Genomic DNA, 21,474 nt, shown 5'->3' with positions numbered 1-21,474 from the left:
TTAGACCTTTTTCAGAGTTTTTCCAGACACTAAACCCTGCTCTGTTGAGGAGCTCTAAGATGACTAAAGGTCCCACAGGGGAACCCTTCAAAATGCAGTACTCAGCGATAACCACTATCTAACATTTGGTGTATTTCTTCTATTCTTTTATAATAGAATTAATAACAGCAGCAGTAAATAGCTGTTACTTCATTGAGTGGATACTTGAAGTAACGAAGTGATAACTGAGGTTGCGATCCCATGGTTCTCTAGTAACAGAATGAAAAAAGGAGGTAAAGAAGATACAAGTGACTGCTTTTGTTTTAGAGGCTTCTGATGAAGGTGAGAAAAATGGTGTAGGGAAGAAATTAAATGTTCATTCTAATAACCGTTTCTCTACCTTTCTCAACATTATTGTGAAATCCGAGCAATGCAGGCTTCTAACCAGGTCGTCAGGAAAATATTTGACATCACTCAGAATGTTGATAATAGAATGTAGTTTGTGGTCTGCTTGTTTCTAGGCTCTGGGAAAATTTTCCAAGCCTTGGGGTGGAGGGTTGTTTTATTTACAAATAGTTACTCTTCTACTCATACACAAAGGACATAGGAAATAGGAGACCCAGCCATTCACTGAAAAAGGACTCTGGCCTCCTTGTTGATGAAGCTCTTCCCTTGCCTGCCGTCACGGGAGCCTGGCAGAGGTTTGAAAGGAGCTCTCTTGAAGTAAAATGTCAGAATAAATTCTGCAGGCTATCCAGAAGGCTAAACTTTGAGATTCCCTATCTGGAAGTTTCCGTGGACACTGCCATGGTAAGAGAGTGCTGTGCTGTGGAAGCAAGGATAGATTGCAACGTTGAAAAAAGTTTTTATTTTACTCCTAATGGCCATTGACAAGAGGAAAGGGGGAGTAAAAATGCTCTTTCTGACCTTTGGGGGAGGAATTTAGAGTCATCATTACTGTATTTCATGCATTTAACCATTTCTTTAGTCATTTTTGGAATAGGCTGCTTTAGAATTACTTGCAGTAAATTTGACTAATAGTACAAGTATTTCTGAAAGCTTCAGTTGGTGTAGACTCTGATGCTTTTCTTTTGTGTAGCTTCCTGCTCCTGACCCTGTCCCATCTTTCTCAGTTCATCTCAGCAACACTTTTCTGGAACACATCTTTCTTAAGCCATCATGCTTTCTAGCTAGTATGCATGTTTGTTTGTTTTTTAATAATCTGCCTGTAATAGAAAAGTAAATAAAACCTTGGTTTCCTGCAGACCACTTAGCTAGGAGTTAATGGCTTCCAGCCCTTGTCAAACACAGTGAATGGTGGTGTTCACAAGTACAGGCTCTTAATTCAAGATTTTACTTGTTTAATTATGTATGTGTAAAGTGCCAGTCTGCATGCCTCTTGGGTCCAGTCTAGCTTAGAAATATGAACTATAAGAGCATATATAAAGTACCCGGGAAGGAGACTTGACTCTTCAGATATTCATCCTTTATCCCAAAATTCACCCAGGGGGAATAACATCCTAGTGGGGATAACAACAGAAGCAACCTGTTAACTGAAGTAACATCTCCATTAAGAAGAAATTAATTTGAAAAATCTGAAGTAGGCAGGAAGTGATCATGAGAGGCAATATGTTGTAGCAGAAAGTCCACTGGACTAGAACAGAGAGAAGTAGGTTTCTCAAGTGGACTTTATTACTGCATCTCGCCGGAGCCTTTTTTCCCCCCACCTTTAAAGTTGGATTCAGCTCTAGTAAGAGCAATTAGATGTTCCTAGTTTTGACTATTCACAAATAAGCCACTTATTTTTTCAAATTACAGTGCTGCGCTTTATGTAATTTCAGTAAAATGCTATGTTTAATAGCTTTTCGTCCTAATGCATCTATAACAAAGATACAACTTGCTTGTAACCTAGGGTTTTAAAGTTTTAACAGCTTGGGGACTAATCACTTGACCAAAGAGAACCAGCTCTTTGAATGGCTTCTTTTGTGCAGCGGACCCAGGTCCCTCAGGTGAGATTTTTCTGGAGAGCACTACCAGTGGCCTAGGAAGTACTTCAGAGAGGAAGGGGAGACTTTTCTTTTAGCCGGAGTAGTTTTACTTTTGGCTCTTTATACTTTGGGGCTCTACATTAAGACTTTGGGTCAAGGGAGGTTCTGTGGCTTTAAAAAGATTTGACAATCACTAGTAGGTTCTATAAAAAAAAGGAAACTTTTACATCGCCAGTTTTATTGTTCTGCGATACATCCAGCCTTCTTCTCTGCTTATGAAGAATTTTCTCTTTGGACATAATACTCATGTCGTATAGTCAAGAGTATGAGACTATCACTTTTACCTTTGGGGAGCTGTAGGAGGATAGAGGTGGGAGAGTTCTAAGAAACCTACTCAGAAGTGATGTCAGTGGCTCCCAACTAGCAGGTGCTGCCGTGAAGGACCGGCTGCTCCTGGAGAACTGTGAAGTTCATAGCAGAATGGAAGTGAAATGAAACCTGAAAGGGAGTTTTGAAAGTTGCTTCCTTCCTGTCTTTGGTAGGAGTCTTTGCTCCTACCACTTGCCCAGTCCCCCAGGGAGCCTCTCTTTCGGTCTGTGAATTTAAATGAATGCCATGACCCAGAAGTTTGTTCTTGCCATTTTGAACTAGGTTGGATAATACCTATTTGTTGTTTAGTAGAGAATGGGAATGAGACGAAGGCATAAAGATTTTATAGAGTAAATTATTCTGCTTTCAATTTGTGCTTGTGGCCTTATCTCTATAAAAATTAATTGCATAAAATAAAGGTTGAAAACCCAGGTAGAGCAAAGCAAAGTAGAGAATGTAATTTTTAAGAACCATGATTTATTCACCTACTGCAGTGTGGTCCCACCTTTCCCAGTTGTGATGTCACCTTGCTAACTTCAAATTACATGTGTATGTGATGTCTAATAAAATAGGTTGCAAGTCAGTTTTTATTACGCTTTGAATTTTCAGTTTCTTAGGCATTCAGAAGCATCCATGCCCTAGCTAAAACTTCCTAGGTTTAGTCTCTAGGAGAAGTTTCTAGGTCTTATAAGACTGAATTTGTTTCAGGGGTAGAGATCCATTGATAAATGATCATCATAAAGGATAACAGCCTTGAAATATACACACTGAAAGTAAAAAGAAATTATATAAATAAACACAAATCACAGTTCTCAATCTGATAAAGAACTTGCAGGAATGTTAATAACATTCAACACTCCCCCTCCCCTTTTCTCTAGCACCAGGGAGAGTACCTGCAAAGAGTATATGAATTCCTGAGGGCTTATGTCACTTAGTCACTTGATGTGTGAACGGATACATGTCCTATAGGCCTTATTTTGCATTGGTGTTTTTATAGCAGTGTTGCAAAAGCTGCTTTAAGTATCAAGCCTCTTTCAGTTTTTGAATCTAATAAAAAATGGCCTTATTTCCCCCCTCTCCTTTAATCTTTCTCAGTCTCCTTTTTAGTTTTTCCCAGTTTGACTTCCCTTCTGTTATAGTGAACAGAGCACCAGCCTGGGAGCAAGAAGATTGGAGGACTCTGTGTCTCCTACAGGTTTTTAGCTGGATCTGTTTCCTTATCTGTAAAAGAAAGGGGTTCACTTAGATGACAAATACTTTCTCTTTCAGCTCTAAAATTCTCTGTTGGCATCTCTCCTTTTGTCTACTGTTCTCTCTCTTTCTTGTTTCCTGTCTCAGCCACTCAATACGTGTAGTTTAAAAATACTCATAATGTAGGGAGTTCCTATTGTGGCTCAGTGGTTTAAGGACCTAACGTTGTCTCTGTGAGGATGTGAGTTTGATCCCTGGCCCTGCTCAGTGGGTTAAGGATCCAGCATTGCCGCAAGCTGTGGTGTAGGTTGCAGGTGCAGCTCAGATCCAGTGTTTTTGTATCATAGGCCACAGGTGCAACCCTAAAAAGAAAAAATAAAATAATTATAAAAATTCTCATAAAATAAACATAGTTATGAAAAAAACATCAATAAATGTAGTTACTGGCAAAATGTAGAGTTTAAAAGTTATTTTGGTAGCTTCTCACTTTGTTTGCTTTATGTTCTAGTCGAATACAGCCAAGAGTTGTATATTTTATTTAGTCTGCACAGTTGTTGCAAAATAAAATAATGATATATTTTCACCCATCAGAGAGTACAAATTTAAAGCCTTGGTATTATCCAGTGTTGATGAAAGTATAAGAAAATGCTAACTTTCACACATTATTGTGGGAATGCAATTGGTGCATCTTTTTTGGAGAGCAATTGGCAGTATCAGTTAGTACTTTTATTTTTTAATTTTTTATTTATTTGTTTGCTTTTTAGGGCTGCATATGGAGATTCTCAGGCTAGGGGTTTAATTAGAGCTACAGCTGCCAGCCTACGCCCCAGCCACAGCAACGCCAGATCCAAGCCACATCTGCTACCTACACCACAGCTCACAGCAAAGCCAGATCCCTAACCCACTGAGCGAGACCAGGGATTGAACCTGCAACCTCATGGTTCCTAGTCAGATTTGTTTCCGCTGCGCCACAATGGGAACTCCTCAGTTAGTACTTTTAGAATATAAATGAATTGATTCATTGACTCCAAAGGTCTCTAAAGAAATTCATATACAAATATTAGGAGGTGTAGTCAATGATGTTCATTGCTGTGTTCATAAAAGCAAAATTTAGAAGTATCTTATATTTCCAGTAAGAATGGAAATATTTAGTGGATGTATTTGTCCTTTTATCCCTTTCTATAAAATCCATATATTATATATACCTCTGTATCATGCAGACATTAAAAATAATACAAAGTGAAGTTGATCTGTATGGTATGTACTAAAATATTTTAAGTAGAAAAGCAAGACATAGAACCATATGTTCACCATGACCCATTTACATAAAAACAACTGTCTCTGTACATACAGTTATACCTTGTTTTATTGCACTTATCTTTATTGCACTTTGGAGATGTGTTTTTTACAAATTGAAGTTTTGTGGCAACCCTGTTTGCTTACTTCCTGTCTCTATGTTACAGTTTGGTAATTTTTTTTTTTTTTTTGCTTTTTGGGGCCGCACCTGTGACATATGGAAGTTCCCTGGCAGGGGGTCAAAACAGAGCTGAAGCTGCCCTCCTGCGCCACAGGCACAGCAACACTGGATCCAAGCCACCTCTGCGACCTACACTGCAGTTTGCTGCTACGCCTGATTCTTAACCCCCTGAGCAAGGCCAGGGGTTGAACCTGCATCCCTATGAATACTAGTTGGGTTTGCAACTCCCTGGGCCACAACAGTATCTCCCACATTTTGGTAATTTGCAAAGTATTTCAAACATTTCCATTATTATTGTATTTGTTATGTTGATCTCTGATAAGTGATCTTGATGTTACCATTGCAAAAAGACTATGATTTGCTGAAGGCTCTGATGATGGTTAGCATTTTTTAGCAGTGAAGTATTTTTAAATTAAAGTATGTCCTTTTTGTAGACATAGTGCTATTGCATACTTAATGGATTACAATATAGTTTTAGCACAACTTTTATATATCCTGGGAAACCAAAAAACTTGTGTGACGCTCTTCATTATGATAATTACTTCACTGTGGTGTCTAGAACAGAATCCATGGTGTCTCTAAGGTATGCCTGTATATGTATTTAACTAAAATAGAAAAATGGCTGCAAGTATATGTATCACACTATTAACAGTAAATATGCTCTGAGGCGGCAAATGGTATTGGGATGGAGAGAGAGGAGGAATTTCATTTTTTTCAATATACACTCATATATTAAATTTTTAAAGTTTAGTAGACTTTAAATAAATTTAATGTGTTTAAATAAATTTATAAATGTATTACTGGTATAAAAATAAAAGAAATAAAAAGGAAAGATAAAGAATTATTTCCTGGAGTTCCTATCATGGCTCAGTGGTTAACGAATCCGACTAGGAACCATGAGGTTGCGGGTTCGATCCCTGGCCTTGCTCAGTGGGTTGGGGATCCGGCGTTGCCGTGAGCTGTGGTGTAGATCGCAGACACGGCTCAGATCCCTTGTTGCTGTGGCTGTGGTGTAGGCTGGTGGCCACAGCTCCTATTAGACGCCTTGCCTGGGAATCTCCATATGCCACGGGAGTGGCCCAAGAAATGCCAAAAGACAAAAAAAAAAAATAAAAAATAAAAAACCCAAAAAGATTGGTAAGAAATTCATCAAAGATATTAGAGTAACATTGCTCAGAGGAGGTTCCTAAAACTTCAGGATCAGATAGGACCTGTGGTTGGTTTTTATTTGGCCAGGGCTTCTTAACACTTATAGTAATAGCACTACCCTCCTATTTCTTTGTATGTCCAACTTATTCTTGTTTGTCTGTGTTCTGCAGGTAACCCGGGACCAGATGAAGGTGTTTATACAGCAGGAATTTAAGAAAGTTCAAAAAGTGATTGCTGATGAGGAGCAGAAGACCCTTCATCTGGTGGACATCCAGGAAGCAATGGCCACAGCCCATGTGACTGAGATCCTGGCAGATATCCAATCCCATATGGATAGGTTGATGACTCAGATGGCCCAAGCCAAGGAACAACTTGATACCTCTAATGAATCAGCTGAGCCAAAGGCAGAGGTAAAGAAAATAAATGCCTATAATAATAAGGAGCTGGAGAATTAGGAAACTGACTGCCATGTTTGCTAACTCTAGAAATTTCCCCCTTTTGGTTCCTGAACATGAATGGATCGAAAGCTTAGATAGGGTATACGTGTTTACACCAGTGTATAAACTAGTATGAAGTATTGGCTGCAAGGGCCTGTACTCAGCAGTTGGGCCTGGCAAAACATTTGTTTACCATGACCTAAAGGAGTATAATCAATGAGGCAAATATTATTCACAGTTAATGAGGGAAGCCAGAAATCAGAGCCAAAGAAGAGGGCAATTGATAGATCCCAAGTTGTGAAAATGACCCTATAAATAAAGTCATCATAGGGAAGAGAACTGGGCTGAATGAGAATAAATCAGGAAGTGGAGCATAAAGTAGGCCCAAATAAAAGATTCTGTACTGATTCAGTGAGTAGCGCAAAGGTGCCTCAGGCTGTTTTTTTTAATGGAACTAACTGCATAAATTGGGGGCATTACTGTTGTGGGCTAGGGCATTGTGAGGAACAAAAAAAAAGTATGAATTAAAGATCCAAGATAAATGTTGAATCACTGTACAAATTTTAGTTACTACATTCATTGTTATTTTATAACAGGAATAAAAGGATCTTAGGCATTTTACCAAACCATGAATTCAGGCATTTTACCAAACAATAAATAAATTCAGGCATTTAGAATCTATTTCTAAAAACAACAACAAAAATACATTTATTATTGCTGTTTTTAAAAAATGTGAAATATTTCAACCACTAGGGAGAGGCTGTTGTTCATCAGATTTCATACTATTATATTGAAATTCTGGTCAAGCTTATTCCAGATAGGTTTAGGGTAGGCCCTCCTAGAAGAAAACGTAGGAGAGTCCTGTGAACTTTCTAGGATACCTGCTGACTCAGTGAGCTCAGGCCTTAACTAACAGTTTTGCTTTATCTCTGTAGAGCCTAGCCAATAAACCAGTGAGCAGAAGCCCTGAGTTACAAACTAGGAGGCAGGTACTATCTGTGCCATCCTAACATGAAACATAAGAGACCATTGGACAGTACCTTCTTCACTCATCCAGGGTTCTTGATTAATTTTCATCAGTGTCTGAATGAACTAGAGTAGCTCTTGATCTTTTCAATTCATCCTCCCCAGAATTAAAGAGGTGCGTGCCTGAATGAGTTTCTAGATTGGTAAGAGAGCACTTTATATTCATCATTTCGTTTAATCCTTACTTCAGCATTCATTGTCTCCACTCTACAGCTGGGCTATTGAGATGCCAGGAACTGCAGACACTGACCTAGTGTCGTTTAGTTAGTGGAAAAGAGAACCAGGGTTCAGCCCATCCTGTTCTTGTGCCCGTGCTTTTTCCCGACTATATGCTGTATGCCAAATGTCCTGTTTGTGTCTTTGGGAAGAATGAGGAGAATCAGTGTCCTAGACATCTTTGCATTCCTAAGACCTTTTTTTTCTGTGGAGGTGGTCACTTTGTGTCTTAATAAACAAAAAGTTTCAACCAGAGTTAACTCAAGGAATCACTGGCCTATGTCCCAATTCCCCTCAAATTTTGATACCCTCCATATTTATTCCGTGTGTTGATTAGGTTCTTTTTACAAAAATAAACATTGAATTTAGAGAGGTCTTCCTCTCTTTTTTATTTTCAAGTAAATAAAATTAAATAAATAAATAAATAAATTCCCTCTCCAGTATTAACTATCCTTTTATGTACTTCAGCAGCTCAACTGCATTATGCTTATTAACGTTGATGGAATTACTCCTAGGGATGCAAAGATGACAAGGCCTAAGAACCAAGCAGTGGACAAACTCAGCTATTAAAAATGAGAAGTAGCATTCAGTTAGCTAGAGCTTTTACACAGAGCTGTTATCATTTAATAGCCTCTCTTTCCAGATAATCTGGTAACTTATTGATCAGAGCAATTTCCAATAGCTCTCTTTCACTCAACAGGAATTTTTTCCTTCTCTTTGTATGGTGATTTTTTTAAATCACCTGCATCTTTAATTTGACCAAAAGACCCCTCCCACACACAAACATTTGATTATGAAAAATTGCAAAAGTTGATTATACCTGTATACCTCCACCAAGATTGCTATATACCTATACCAAGATTCTGCCATTAACATTTTACTATACTTAATTCATTTTATATATATAGCCATCTTTCCAGCCTTCTACCCTTCATTGCATTTTAGCTTTGGTGCATTTGAAAACAAATTGCACCTTCTGATTCTGAACAAAATGGAGTAAACACATTATTTTACTCCTTTTATTAATCACAGCAAAAATTCTTGACAAGATACTGAGTCATCTACCAGAAGACTCTCAAAAATGGAGGAAAGGTGGCAGACTGACCAGGGATCTTGGGATATGAAGAACCACACAGCAGTGAGTTCCCTGGCAGGGTAGGGGGTGGTTTCTTGCCTCCTATATATCCTGGCCTGGGTGCCTTGCCAACTGGAAGCACTAATGTGCACAGAAAAAAGAAAGTTCCAAAAAAGCCTGCTCTCTCTAGCCAAAGGACTAGGAAAAGGGTGATTCATCTGTAGAGAAACCTTTTATCCATACCTGCCTATTCTGGTGATGAGTACCATGAACAAAACTGCATATTGGTACCATAGTAGCGGAGCTGGTGAGGTGAAACCTATAGTAACAAGGTGTCATTTTTTTTTTTTTCTCTTTGGAGCCTGTAGGTAAAAGTCTAACTTCTACCATTGCCCCTGCCCCTCTCAGTAGTGAGTAGTGCCCACCTCCCATGGAGGTTGAAGGTGAAACTCTTGACTTTTACCCCTCCCCTGCAGTGATAGGAAGGAAATAGCACCCCTAGGTAGTGGTCTGTGCATGTGAATCGGAAAAAAAGAATTTTTGAGCATAGCAAGGTAAAAAGAAAGAAGAGTTTATTGAGATAAGAGATGCTGCAAGTGCAGCAGACAACTTCCTGATGATCAGGGAGAGCTGACCCTGGGCGTGTGGTCATGACTGTATTATAGCCCAGGGAGAGGAGAGGAGAGGTCTCAGGATATACCTGCTGACCTGCTGATTGGTTGGGGAAAGAGGGCTCTTACGATACACTTGCTGGTTGGTTGGGGGCATATAAGGCCCCTACAGGGGTAGGGTGAAGAGTGGGCCACATACCTTTTCTAGTAGGAGGTAGGAAGGAGTAGGCCAGGTTGCTCAAGGTAGGGGAGGGGGCAGTGAGACTGATGGGTGATGATAAGGGTCTGGTATTTCTTGTCTTTGCCAGAGGCTTTGAGTTCTATCTTCTTGAAGAGGTCTTAAAGCCCCCATGGGGACTGTAGATGGAACTTTAACTAAGCAATGCCTTCCTCGCAGCTGAATCAGTGGTGGAGGCATACCTTCCCCTCCTACTTTGTAGTGATGAGTTGATGCCCCTCCTCCTCCTGAGCCAGCACAACAGAGACTGTAGATTGGAGCACCATCATCTGAGAGGGCCAACCAGAATAGTGCTGCAGAAACTTTATAAGTTCCATTGATATTTGAACCACAAGCCACAAAAGTGATCTAGGCCATGTGTTCTGAACCTAAATGGGTTGACGACCTGCTAGAATAGAAGGTTTAAATGGGAACCATATCTTACAATGTTCAGGATACAGTCCAGAGTTACTCTTTATATCAGGAACCAATGAAATCTCAACTCTAATGAAAAAGAAAATCAGTAGATGCCAACACCAAAATGACACAGATTTTGGATTTATCAGACAAGGATTTTAACGCCACCATATAAAAATGTCTCAATAAGCAATGACAAACACTATGGAAAAAATGAAAAATGAAAAAATCTCAGAAGAAATAGAAGATACAAAGAAAGACCACATGAAATTTTAGAACTGAAAAATGCATTAACTGGCAAAAAATTCATTGGACTGGCTCAGTGGCAAATTGGAAATGACAGGGAATAATCAGTGAATTTGAAAATATTTGCTCCAATCTGAACAGCCAAGAAAGAAGGATTGAAAAACAGTTGAACTGATGGAGATGACAAAGGAAAGAATCAATAAATTTGAAGACAGATCAATAGATATCTAAACTGAACAACAACAGAAAGATTGAAAAATAATTTGAGTCTCAGGACCTGCGGGATGATAAAGATTTAACATTCATGTCACATGTCTGGTAAAGGGAGGAAAAGGAATATAGGGTGAAAAAAAACTTCGAGAAAAAATGGCTCAAAACTTCTAAAATTTGGTTGAGTAATATAAACTTAGAGATTTAAGAAGTTGAATGAACCTAAGTGAGATAAACCTAAGAAATCCACCCTAGACACATCAATATCAAACATCTAAAAACTAGGGACAAAGAAAAAATCTTGAAAGCAGAGCAGCCAGAGAAATGACACATTAGATGTGGGGAACAATAGTTCGAATGAATGTGGTGTATGTACGATGTTTCTTCTGTATCTATTTAAATGGTTATGTGGGTTTTCACCATTATTCAGTTAGGATGGTTGGTTACCTTGGTTAATTTTATAATATTTTATCAACCTTGCATTCCCAAGATAAATTCCCACTTGGTCATTATATATTATCTGTGTTCATTCAATGCATTAATGCTTTGTTAAAGATTTTTATGTCTGTGTTTAAGGAAGGATATTCACTTCTAAATTTGTATTTTTTATAGTGTCATTGTCAGGCTTTGGCATTAGGGCTGTCCTGAACTCAGAAAATAAGCTGAGAAGTACTTCCTTCTCATCTGTTTTCTGGAAGAGTTTATGAAAATAGGTGTTATTTGTTCCTTAAGTATTTGGTAGAATTTACCAGCAAAACATCTGTCCTGGAGTTTCTTTATGTGAAAATTTTTGATAACCAGTTCACTTTCTTTACTATAGAGATAGATTTTTTTCATTAGTTGTAGTTTTTTAGGAGTTTGTCATTTTCATCTGTCTTAGTTTTCAGTACAAAGTCATTTATAATATTTTCAATTATTTTTAAACTATCCGTAGCCTCTAGAATGGTAACCATCTTTCATTTCTGACATTGATAATTCGTGATTTCCCCTTTTTTCCTTTGTCAGTCTGACTAATTTTATTAGTCTTTTTAAAGAACTAACTTTTGAATTTGCTAATTTTGCTCTTTTGTTTTCTATTTTGTTTATATTTGCTTTTTTCTATTGGAGTTTACATAGTTCTTTTTTTCCAGCTTCATAGTTCATGGATTTTACTACATTCATCTTTTATGTAAAATTTTTAGAGGAATAATTTCCCTTTGATCATTGGCTTTAGTTGAATCATACAACTTTGGTTATATTGTATTTTCATTACATTCAGTTTCAAAATTTTTTTCATTCACCATGTGACTTCTTCTTTTTGTTAATTTTTTAGGAGTAATTTTTTAGTTTCTAAATATTAGGGAATTTCCTACATATCTTACTGTTATTCTTTTTTTTTTTTTTTTAATTTTCCCACTGTACAGCAAGGGGGTCAGGTTATCCTTAGATGTATACATTGCAGTTACAGTTTTTTCCCCCACCCTTTCTTCTGTTGCGACATGAGTGTTATTCATTTTTAATTTAGTTCCACTGTGATCAAAGAACCTATTCTGAAGTATTTCAGTCTTCTAACACTTACTGAGACTTCTCTTATGGCCTAGCACATGGTCTTTCTTGGTGAATGAATATGCACTTAAAGAGAATGTGTATTCTGTTGTTTGAGTGTATTATTCTGTTAAATATCAGTTATGTGTTCAGATAAGTTATGTTTTTATTGATTTTTATGTCTGTACTTCTGACTGTTAAATCTTCCTGATGAACTAACCCTTTAATCATTATAACCATTTCCCTTTCTCTGGTAATACGCTTTGTCTCAATATTGTCTAATATTAGTAGAACCAGTCTAGTGTTATGCTTATTATTTTCATGATATATCTCTTTCCATCCATTTGCTTTCAGTCTATCTGTATTGTTAAGTTATGTCTCTCATAGGCAGCATATAGCTGGTTCTTATTCTTTTCCATTTTGAAAATCTCTGCCTTTTAATTGAAATGTAATGTCCATTAACATTTAATGTTATTATTAACATGGTTAACATTACCATTTTATGATTTGTTTCCTGTTTGTTCTTCTGTTTTTATTCCTCATTGTCTTTTCCTGCTTTCTTTTAGATTTTTGAAACACTTATTTTAATTCCATTTTAATATATCCATTGGCCTTTAGCTCTATTACTTTGCATTATTTTTAGTGGTTTCTATAAGGATTATAATATATATTCTTAAATTTTCATTCTACTTAAAATTGATATTGTAACACTTCACATAAAATGCAGATAGCTTGAAACCATATAGGCCAATTGACTGCCTTTCCATATCCTTTGTGTATATATATATATGTCATATATATATGTATAATTTACATATGGTACAAACATAGACAGTTATAATTTTAGCTTAAATCATATGCTTTTAAATAAATTAAAAAGGAAAAAGATAATTTCATATCTGTGAGTGTATATATATATATTTTAAGAAAGTTTGTAGTAATAGTTGCATAATTCTGAATTTACTTACTTATATGTACTTAAAACAGGTAATTTTATGGTATTATAAATCATACCTCAGAAAAGCTGATAAAAACAACATGTCTAGCTATCCCATTCCCCAAGTGCTATTTGCCTTTGATTCATGAGGATTAATCTAAAAACAGAACACTAACACAGTGTGTCTATTTTAAGAAACCTTCAGTACAGATGAATTTGATTAGGTCAAGAAGAATAACAGAGCTTTTGGTTGAAGGAGTCCAAAAATTACAAGCTTTCCTATTGACATTTCTTTTTAAAAATGTGTTTTTAATATATCTGTTTGGGTCATCTTATAGAATATAGGATAGAGGAAGAGTTTCAATACCAGTAATATGTACTGTGGTCTTTCTTCTTTTCAATAAGATATGCTCTTTTCCCTCTTCAACTAACTACAGTTTTTTATTTCTTAATCATAGTATATTTAAAACTTGCAGACACAGCAGAAAGTAAAGACAGCACACTAAGTGAATAGCTATCCTTGGGTGTTCTATTTGTGTGTGTGTTTCTTTGTCCCCCACCCTGGCTTTGTTGAGATATTATTAATGTCTAACATATGTAAGTTTAAGATGTACAAAATGATTACCACAATATAGTTAATACCGTCATCCCATCATGCCATTTTTTTCTTAACGGGATATTTTAAACTTTTGGGAGTTCCCATTGTGGCTCAACAGTTACAAACCCAACTAGTGTCCCTGAGGATGCAGGTTCAATCCCTGGCCTCACTCGGTGGGTTAAGGATCCAGCATTGCCATGAGCTGTGGTGTTGGTCACAGATGCAGCTCAGATTCTGTGTTGCTTTGGCTGTGGTGTGGGCTGGCAGCTGCAGCTCCATTTAGACCCCTAGCTTGGGAACTTCCACATGCCCCATCTGTGGCCCTAAAAAAGAAAAAAAGCAATATATAGTGAGATAATCATAGAAAATTTTAGTTCAAATGACTAAACCATTAAAAATGATACTTGAGGGAGTTCCTGGCAGTAGTGGCGCAGTGGGTTGGTGATCTGGCTTGTCTCTCTGAAGGTGCTGGTTCCATCTCCAGCCTGGAGTAGTGGGTTAAGGATCCAGCATTGCTGGAGCTGTGGCATAGGTTGCAGCTCTGGCTTGGATTTTACCTCTGGCCTGGGAACTTCCGTATACTGTAGGGACAGCTGAAAAAAGAAAAATAAATGATACTTGAATACTCTAAACATTTATTATAAACTTGAAATACCTATCTGTGTATTTTTTTGATTCCAAGTCAAGGACTTTCCTTTCAGAATATGGATTTCTGTTTGGAGTAGACTGTCATATTTCTGGTATAAACTACACCCATACTGCACCATTTATAAGGTCCAATATCAGTCTGTTTATAAGTGAGGAGAACATTTGAAGAAAGTTTAATATAGAATCCTAGGTTTTTATGCATTATTTTTTCTAATATTTTACGTGTCTCACCTATATCAAAATTGACAGCAATTTTTAAGTAACTCATCTTTATTGAATGTTTTGGATGTGTTAAATTTGATTTTCATGGAAACAACAACTCATGGAACAACATTTCTCGCATTCATTTTTTTTAATTTAATAAGATGTGTTATCATAATTACAAGTTCATCTGATATAAGCAGGCTCAGGAGCAAACGAGTTTGATTCTTGGTGAACCTTTTTTTACTGGTGGATATAGAAATGAAAGGTTGTACTAGATAGAGTGTAACATACAAGAGCATTCAGGATATTTTACAGAGGGATTTGGGAGCATTGCTTCATCTAACAGGTCATTTAAACGCAAATTGGTGTTTAAAGACTTTCAGTTCTAATACTGTCTGAAACCAGAATTTACTCATAATGGTGGTAGAAATTGATCTTAAATCCTTATATTTTGCCTTCCCTTCTTTCCCCTCTTGAATAGATATGGTACTATGGCTTGTGCTGTGCTGGGTGCAGAGAATAAAGAGATGACCACACAGTTTCTATTCTCAGGGAGTTGAAATCCAAAGAGGGAGCCACTGTGTGGTTCTGGTACTCTCAATTTTCTGCTCTAACAATTAGCCCAGAAGTGTTCCCCATATAGATGTGGAGGACAAAGTAGGGTTACTCCAGTCTGTCAGTGAGGAAAACTCTGAGTGACCCTTGACCTGAAGGATGGATGAGATTAGCTAGGCTCTTGGAACAAGAATGTGCATCTTCAGGGAAGAGCATGGACACAGCTTTTACTAGTAAGGATTAGCAATCCTCTGAATGTCTGCTGACATGTTCAAAATTGCTTAATAATTATATGTATGTCTTTGTTCTTTATTTATTCATTTCTTCAAAAGTGAAACTCTCACCCTGGTCCTCCCCATGCTTGGTGGGAGTGATTATTGTTTCTGAAAGTAACCATTTACCTGTAAGTAGCAGAAATGGATGAATGTAAAACAGAGTCCTGTGCCCCATCTTCTCTGTTCTTCCCCACTCTCCCTAGAAATGTTACTAGTTAACATTTTAGGGTAGTACAGTAATGACCACCATTTGTTGAACACCTCTTAAGAGCTACTTTTATACATATTCTCTCATTTATTTTAACCCACATAGCCACTTGGTGAGGTAAGAATCAGGATCTCCATGTGTAGATGAGGAAATTGAACCCTGGGAAGGTTAATTGCCAAAAGCTATTCTGAAGAACTGGAATTTGAAGCCATGTTTCTCTAACTCAGAAAGCCTGTCTCTGAACCATCCTACCAAAACATGTGAGAGTGGAGGACCACTCTAAATCATGGAAGAAAGTTTGGATACCTTTCCTACATGGTTCTCCTAGATACTTTTGTTTCAACATCCAAAGATAATTGAAAGATTGTGTTGAGGTTTAATTACATCATTGATAGTTCTGTAACATATTAAATCTAGTTATATGAATTTTTCTTTCTGAATTACAGTTCTCATAGCACATGCCAGTCAAATAAAGGGCAGAGAAGATTCCCGCCATCCCCATACCCTGCTTACACCACGTGCCCTACTTCTCTCTCATTAGAGTACAGGTGATTACCACCCTTACCAATATTGCAAATTCTTAAGTCTGCTAAAAATGCCCTTTTTATCCACCCTCCGGTGTATAATCTGTTCTAATTCACCTTGTGCCTGGCCATCTCCCCTTACCCTGTTGCAATCCCAGCCTTTCAGCTCCACTCCACTGCCCACCCCCACAATCCCCTGTCCAGGGCATACACGTATACATCCTTCTTATCTAGTTCATAGAACTCAAAATTCCTTAAACACACTTAAAAAAAAAAAAAGTGAATTGCTGTGCCCCTTGCTCTTGCTGGTCCAGTGCTCGTCCCACTTCTCTTCCATTGTTAACCTAGGAGAATCCTGCTTATACCTTAAGTGGCAGTGTAAGTGTCACCTTTTCTGTGAAGCCTTCTTCCCCTGCTCCAGAAAAGGCACTATTTGTCATTTCTTTTTTGACTCTCAAAGCATTCTCTTAGGGTAGAGCCCCTAAGACATTTAGTGATAGTTCATTTTCTGTCTGTTTCCCCTGCTCCTGAATGGGAGCTCCTTGAAGGTTAGAGCATGATAGATTTTTAAATCTTTTCCCCTCAGCACTGTCATTAAATAGCTTCTAAGGAATCATACTGATTTATTAGTGATACTGATAATAACCTTTATTAAGTGCATCTATGTCTCTGTGCTTGACGTTTGTACACAGTATTGCACTTAATCCTCATACTCATCCTGTGTTACAGAGCAATTTCCACCCCTTGTTTTGCAAATTTGAAAATTGAAGTTGAGAGGCAAAATAATTGTCCAGAGTAACATAGCAAGCAAATAATAGAGTCAAGATTTGAACCCAGTATGTCTGAATCCAGATCTCATTCTCCTTTATACCTACCTATAGGATCAATTGATCAGTCAGCCCCTCAATCAAGTCAGTTCTCTGGGGAGTTACCTCCCAACTAGAAGACACAGTCTCTTTTGAGCCCAATCCGGAATGACTAAAGAGGAGGATCTAAAAGATACATGTGTTGCCAAAAAGATGAGTGAAGTCCCTTGGAAAAAGGCTTGAGGGTCATTTGAAAAATCTTGTTTGGTCACTAAAAGAGGCTCAAGGAAATCTGCTGTGATCACTGATAAAGTTAGGTTCAGAGAATACAGTACCTGGAAAAATCACCCTCACATGTTTTTGTTAAGAGTGCATGAGAAAAAGAAAAAAAGCCATTGTTTGGCTAAAGAATTATGAGGTTCATCAAATGGCTAGAAATACGCTTTCACAAAGGAGAAGACCAACGTCCAGATTAATTAACTAGCTTGCCCAAGGGCACATAGCTAATAAATAACAGAGCTTGGACTAGAATTCCTTTCTTGAGTCCCAGTTCAGAGCCTTTTGCACCATAGTGTGTTCTTTATTAGAGTTTCTGTGTTATGTTTGGAGAAAAAAAAAATGCTAGGCCAAAGAAGAGGTGAGTCTTTGAGGGAAACAGCTTGATGCTTTTGGAGCTGGTCAGCTTTTGCCTAAGACCTGCTACTATTTTGGGCTCTCAGTTTGCTCAGAACTAAATACTGCCAGCCATACAAATAAAAAGGCAGGGCTATTATTTAGGCCTCCTAGGTCTATGCATTCACTTCTTTGCTTGCAAGGGCAAATTGTTAGTTCATCTCTGCTGGGCAGTTTGAACATAGGATTATGTTAGCCCTGTTTTAGCCCTTAGATGCCTACTGGTTTGTCTCTGTTACAATAAATGTAGAAGCCTTGCTTTCAGGTTAGGAGAGAAGAGGGAAAAGAAAGTAATATAAATCAGCTTTTACTGATGCTGATTTCTAATGCAGTTTCTTTCTGTTTCTTTCAGGGCGACGAGGAAGGACCCAGGTAAGATCATATTATTGTTGTTTGTCTGTTCTCAGAATTGAAGTAGAGTGACATTTGTGGCCTTTTAATGCTCCATGAAATATGGACAGCCAAGGAACAGCACAGAAAAGGGATCTCCATCTTAAGCCAGGGCTTTGAAGATCTTATTTTGTAAGATTCCCATCTCCTTCCTCATCTATGCCATTTCCTGTCTGTAACCTTCAGATAAAGGTAGGCTTTAAAGTATGTAATGACAGTAGCTTTGCTTTATTCCTTAGCACATTCAGAATACATTGTTAAGATGAGTAGGCACTATATTTGAATGGTAATTAGATATCAGGTGGACTGACTAGATAAAATTTTGCATTGTTCTTTTTTTATTAGAATTGGATGGCTTTTTAAAAATGGACTCTAGATCCAATATTTTTTTTTCCTGTCTTTTTAGGACCATACCTGCGGCATATGGAAGTTTCCAGGCTAGGGGCCGAATCGGAGCTATAGCCATTGGCCTGCACCACAGCCACAGCGATGCCAGATCCATGCTGTGTCTGTGGCCCACACCATAGCTCATGGCAACACCGGATCCTTAACCCATTGAGCAAGGCCAGGGATTGAACCTGCATCCTCATGGATGCTAGTCAGATTCGTTTCTGCTGAGCCACGACGGGACCTCCTGGATTCAATATTCTTTATTTCTGATCTGCAGCATCTTTGTGTCTGACTAAAGACACCTATACAGTGAATCTGAGGTCATAGGTGTACAAAACTTTGTTTAGAAAAAAATTAAAAAGTTTCTTTGTGCTTCTCATTCACCACATGAAGTATAAAAATACATTTTATTGCTGCCTCAGCCTTGCAGTGGACCTGGACTCTGGTTTACTCACTTTGGCTGTTTTTCTGCTCAAGCAGTGAGAACAGGCTCTTGGAAATGTTATATAGCCATTCTGTGTACACAATGAAGGGGCATGTGTGCAGAGTTAAATGCGATGTCCATGTGGGTCCCCTCTGTCACATAGGATCCAGGACAGTTCAGGCTGGGAGGTATCAGAAAGGTCATTCAGGCCACTGCTATTCAAGCTTTGGTTTTAGTAAGAAAACGCCTTTTTTTTTCTCAAATGAGCTTTGAGTAGAACTCCACTGTATAAAAACATTTTTTTCACTTCCTTACAATAAACCTGAGGGGCTGCTGCAGAAACCTAGGGTTCCTGAGAACTCAATTTGAAACTCACTTACCTGATTCAAGTTTTTCATTGAAAGAAGCCAAATGAGTTGTCCAGGTTTACCTTACTGGTGCGTGCCAGGATTCCACCCTTCTTTGGTTTTACTTACAAATCAACAAATACAGTTCCTTCTTTTTCCTTTCTCCCTCCCCACATTCTGAGCCCCTTTCTTAGTGCCAAACCTTATCCCACATCTGCACCTCCTGATGGCTTGCCTCCCTTGCCAACTGTAGTTCTCAACCGAGGGCTAGTTCCTTGTCCTCAGTGGCTAAAGCTACAGGCTCTCTGCTTTAAACCTTCAGGGAATCCCTTCAAACTCCATCTTCCAGCCATTCTCAAGAACAGGCTCCCTTTGTATTGTGGTTGATTTCCCTCTTTCTTCTCTCGATTCCTCCCTCCTTTTCTCATGATCCTAACTGTGCTATGCACTGAACAAATAATGAAAACTAAGATGGACATGATTCCTGCCCTTGTGGATCCTAAGTCCAGTGGGAGAGACAAGCGTATAACCAAGCACTTATACTTTGGAGGAAGTGCAGTGATTAAGTGAACTTTAGGCTGCTTTAGGCAGGGCTCCTAGGTTATCTTGGAGGATAAGGGGAGGCCTACCAGGAAAGGTTATATATACATGGAGGTCTGCAGAATGAGAGGCAGGCATAGAGCTGTTCTAGGGATGGGGAGCAACTTAGGTATTTGTGGCAGACAAGAGAAGGGTAGAGGAAAGAAAGCAGAACCCAGATCATTTAGGACCTTATAGGCCTGCTTATGGTATCTGAGCTCTCTCCTGCAGGCAGCGGGAGGCCATTAAATAGTTTTAAACATGGATTAACCTGAGTAGATTTGCATTTTGGAAGTCCTCTCTGCCTGTAGAATGGAAAGTGAATTGAAGGTAGGTCAGCATTAGAGCCTGGGAGACTAGTTTGATTAGGCTAGTGATCATGGGAGTCTTTGTCAATATCTTCTCTAGTTGTTGATCAATTTTTCACCATTTTATACAGACCTTTAGTTTAGACAAACTCTTTAAATTATCTCTTCTATTCCCAAAACTAGCCGTAGCTCTTAAAATCCAGTCCAAGCAGTGCCCTAGAAAGAGAGCTCAAACAAAACCTATATAAAGAAAACACCTCAGCAGATGTAATGTTCTATTCTACTCCACAGAATAGAAATGGCATTTCTTTCTTGGGAGAGCCTGATTAGGATGGACACATTCATCTTGTCTTTATGGCCACATGCCCGAGTCATGTTGATTAGAAGAATATAGGGACCTTATGAAGAGATTAACTCCTTTCAGAAGTACTATCTAGTGTGTGGTAGTGGCTTTAGAGTTTAACTGCAGATTCCTTCATGTCACTTTGACAAGATAGTGGCGAAGCATAGAGTTTCTTTACTATCAACCAAGGTGTCAAGCTGTCTCCCTTGAGCCAGGCTGCTGTGGATGTCAGTAGGGATTCCATTGAACTGGGATTTGAGACAACCCTTTTTTGGTACAATGAGCACTTGAAAAAAAGCATTTTCCAATTTGGCAGAAAGAGGAAAGATGAATCAAATTTTCCTTTTACTCTTTAAATTCATACTTACTGGTTTCATTCAGTTTGTGTTGAACTACTATTTGGCTACGTTTATTCCAATTAACTCTTGAGGGCAGATTGCCTTTGATCTGAAATTTCTCTCACTTGTGTTATACACTTTACCGTCTCAATAAACCCGAGTTTTGTTCCAAAGGCTTCTGTCTTGCTGACAGGTTTAAATGCGAGTTTGATGTGTGAGAAAGACAAAAGGAAGTGTGGGTCTGTCCGTACCAGGGATGGAATATAAATGAATCTGAAGACTCCCGGTCCAAGGCTGCTTGGATTTTCATACTGGTGTCTCCTTTGCTACTATTCTTTCCACATATCCACTTCCCCACTGTCTACACAGAAGTCCAGGGAAAATTGGGTTGGATCCACTCTCCATGGTGGCAGGAATAAAGGAAAACTCCTGTCCTTTTGTAATGTGTTTGTCTGTAGTAGATCTAGGTTTTCCTCTGTTCCCACCAGTTAGAGCCCTTCCTTCTTTTTTCTTTTTAGTTTGGACTTCCCAAGTTGTTTGACACGAGGTGGCCAAGTATTTGTGTTTTTTATGTCTGTTCCTTGTTATGTACCATGTTTTTTATATATTCTCATTTAACCTTCTGGTAAAGCTTACTGATGTAGTTATTATCCCCCTTGTAAAATGAGGACATGAATACTCAGAAAGATTAAATTGTTCTAGATCACCCTGCTAGTAGCAGGGCTAGGACTTGAATCTCGCCTGGCTTCGGAGCTCTTGCCCTCAGCCACCTTTGGGACCGTCTCCAAGAGGCCAG

At 38.3% G+C, this 21,474-nt stretch overlaps 1 protein-coding gene across 10 annotated transcripts in view; it reads left to right on the top strand.

Moving 5' to 3' along the window:
• TRIM44 (tripartite motif containing 44) overlaps nt 1-21,474 on the top strand; it is a 112,181-nt gene that overhangs the window by 38,178 nt on the left and 52,529 nt on the right. For all 10 annotated transcript variants that reach the window (XR_014837070.1, XR_014837068.1, XR_014837069.1 and 7 more), the window contains exons 3-4: nt 6,324-6,563; nt 17,912-17,931. Coding sequence is in view for 3 of the 10 variants with exons in the window: in XM_085011442.1 (XP_084867568.1) it covers nt 6,324-6,563; nt 17,912-17,931 (260 nt within the window). In the remaining 7 variants the exon portion in view is untranslated. The remainder of the gene's footprint in view (nt 1-6,323; nt 6,564-17,911; nt 17,932-21,474) is intronic.

The sequence above is a fragment of the Sus scrofa genome, chromosome 2 (genome assembly GCF_054392235.1).
Source record: "Sus scrofa isolate SSC_HxYL_T2T_F1_AM1 chromosome 2, Sscrofa_HxYL_maternal_Yorkshire_Landrace_v2.0, whole genome shotgun sequence".
Classification (NCBI taxonomy): Eukaryota; Metazoa; Chordata; class Mammalia; order Artiodactyla; family Suidae; genus Sus; species Sus scrofa.
This window is presented reverse-complemented; position numbering and strand designations above follow the sequence as displayed.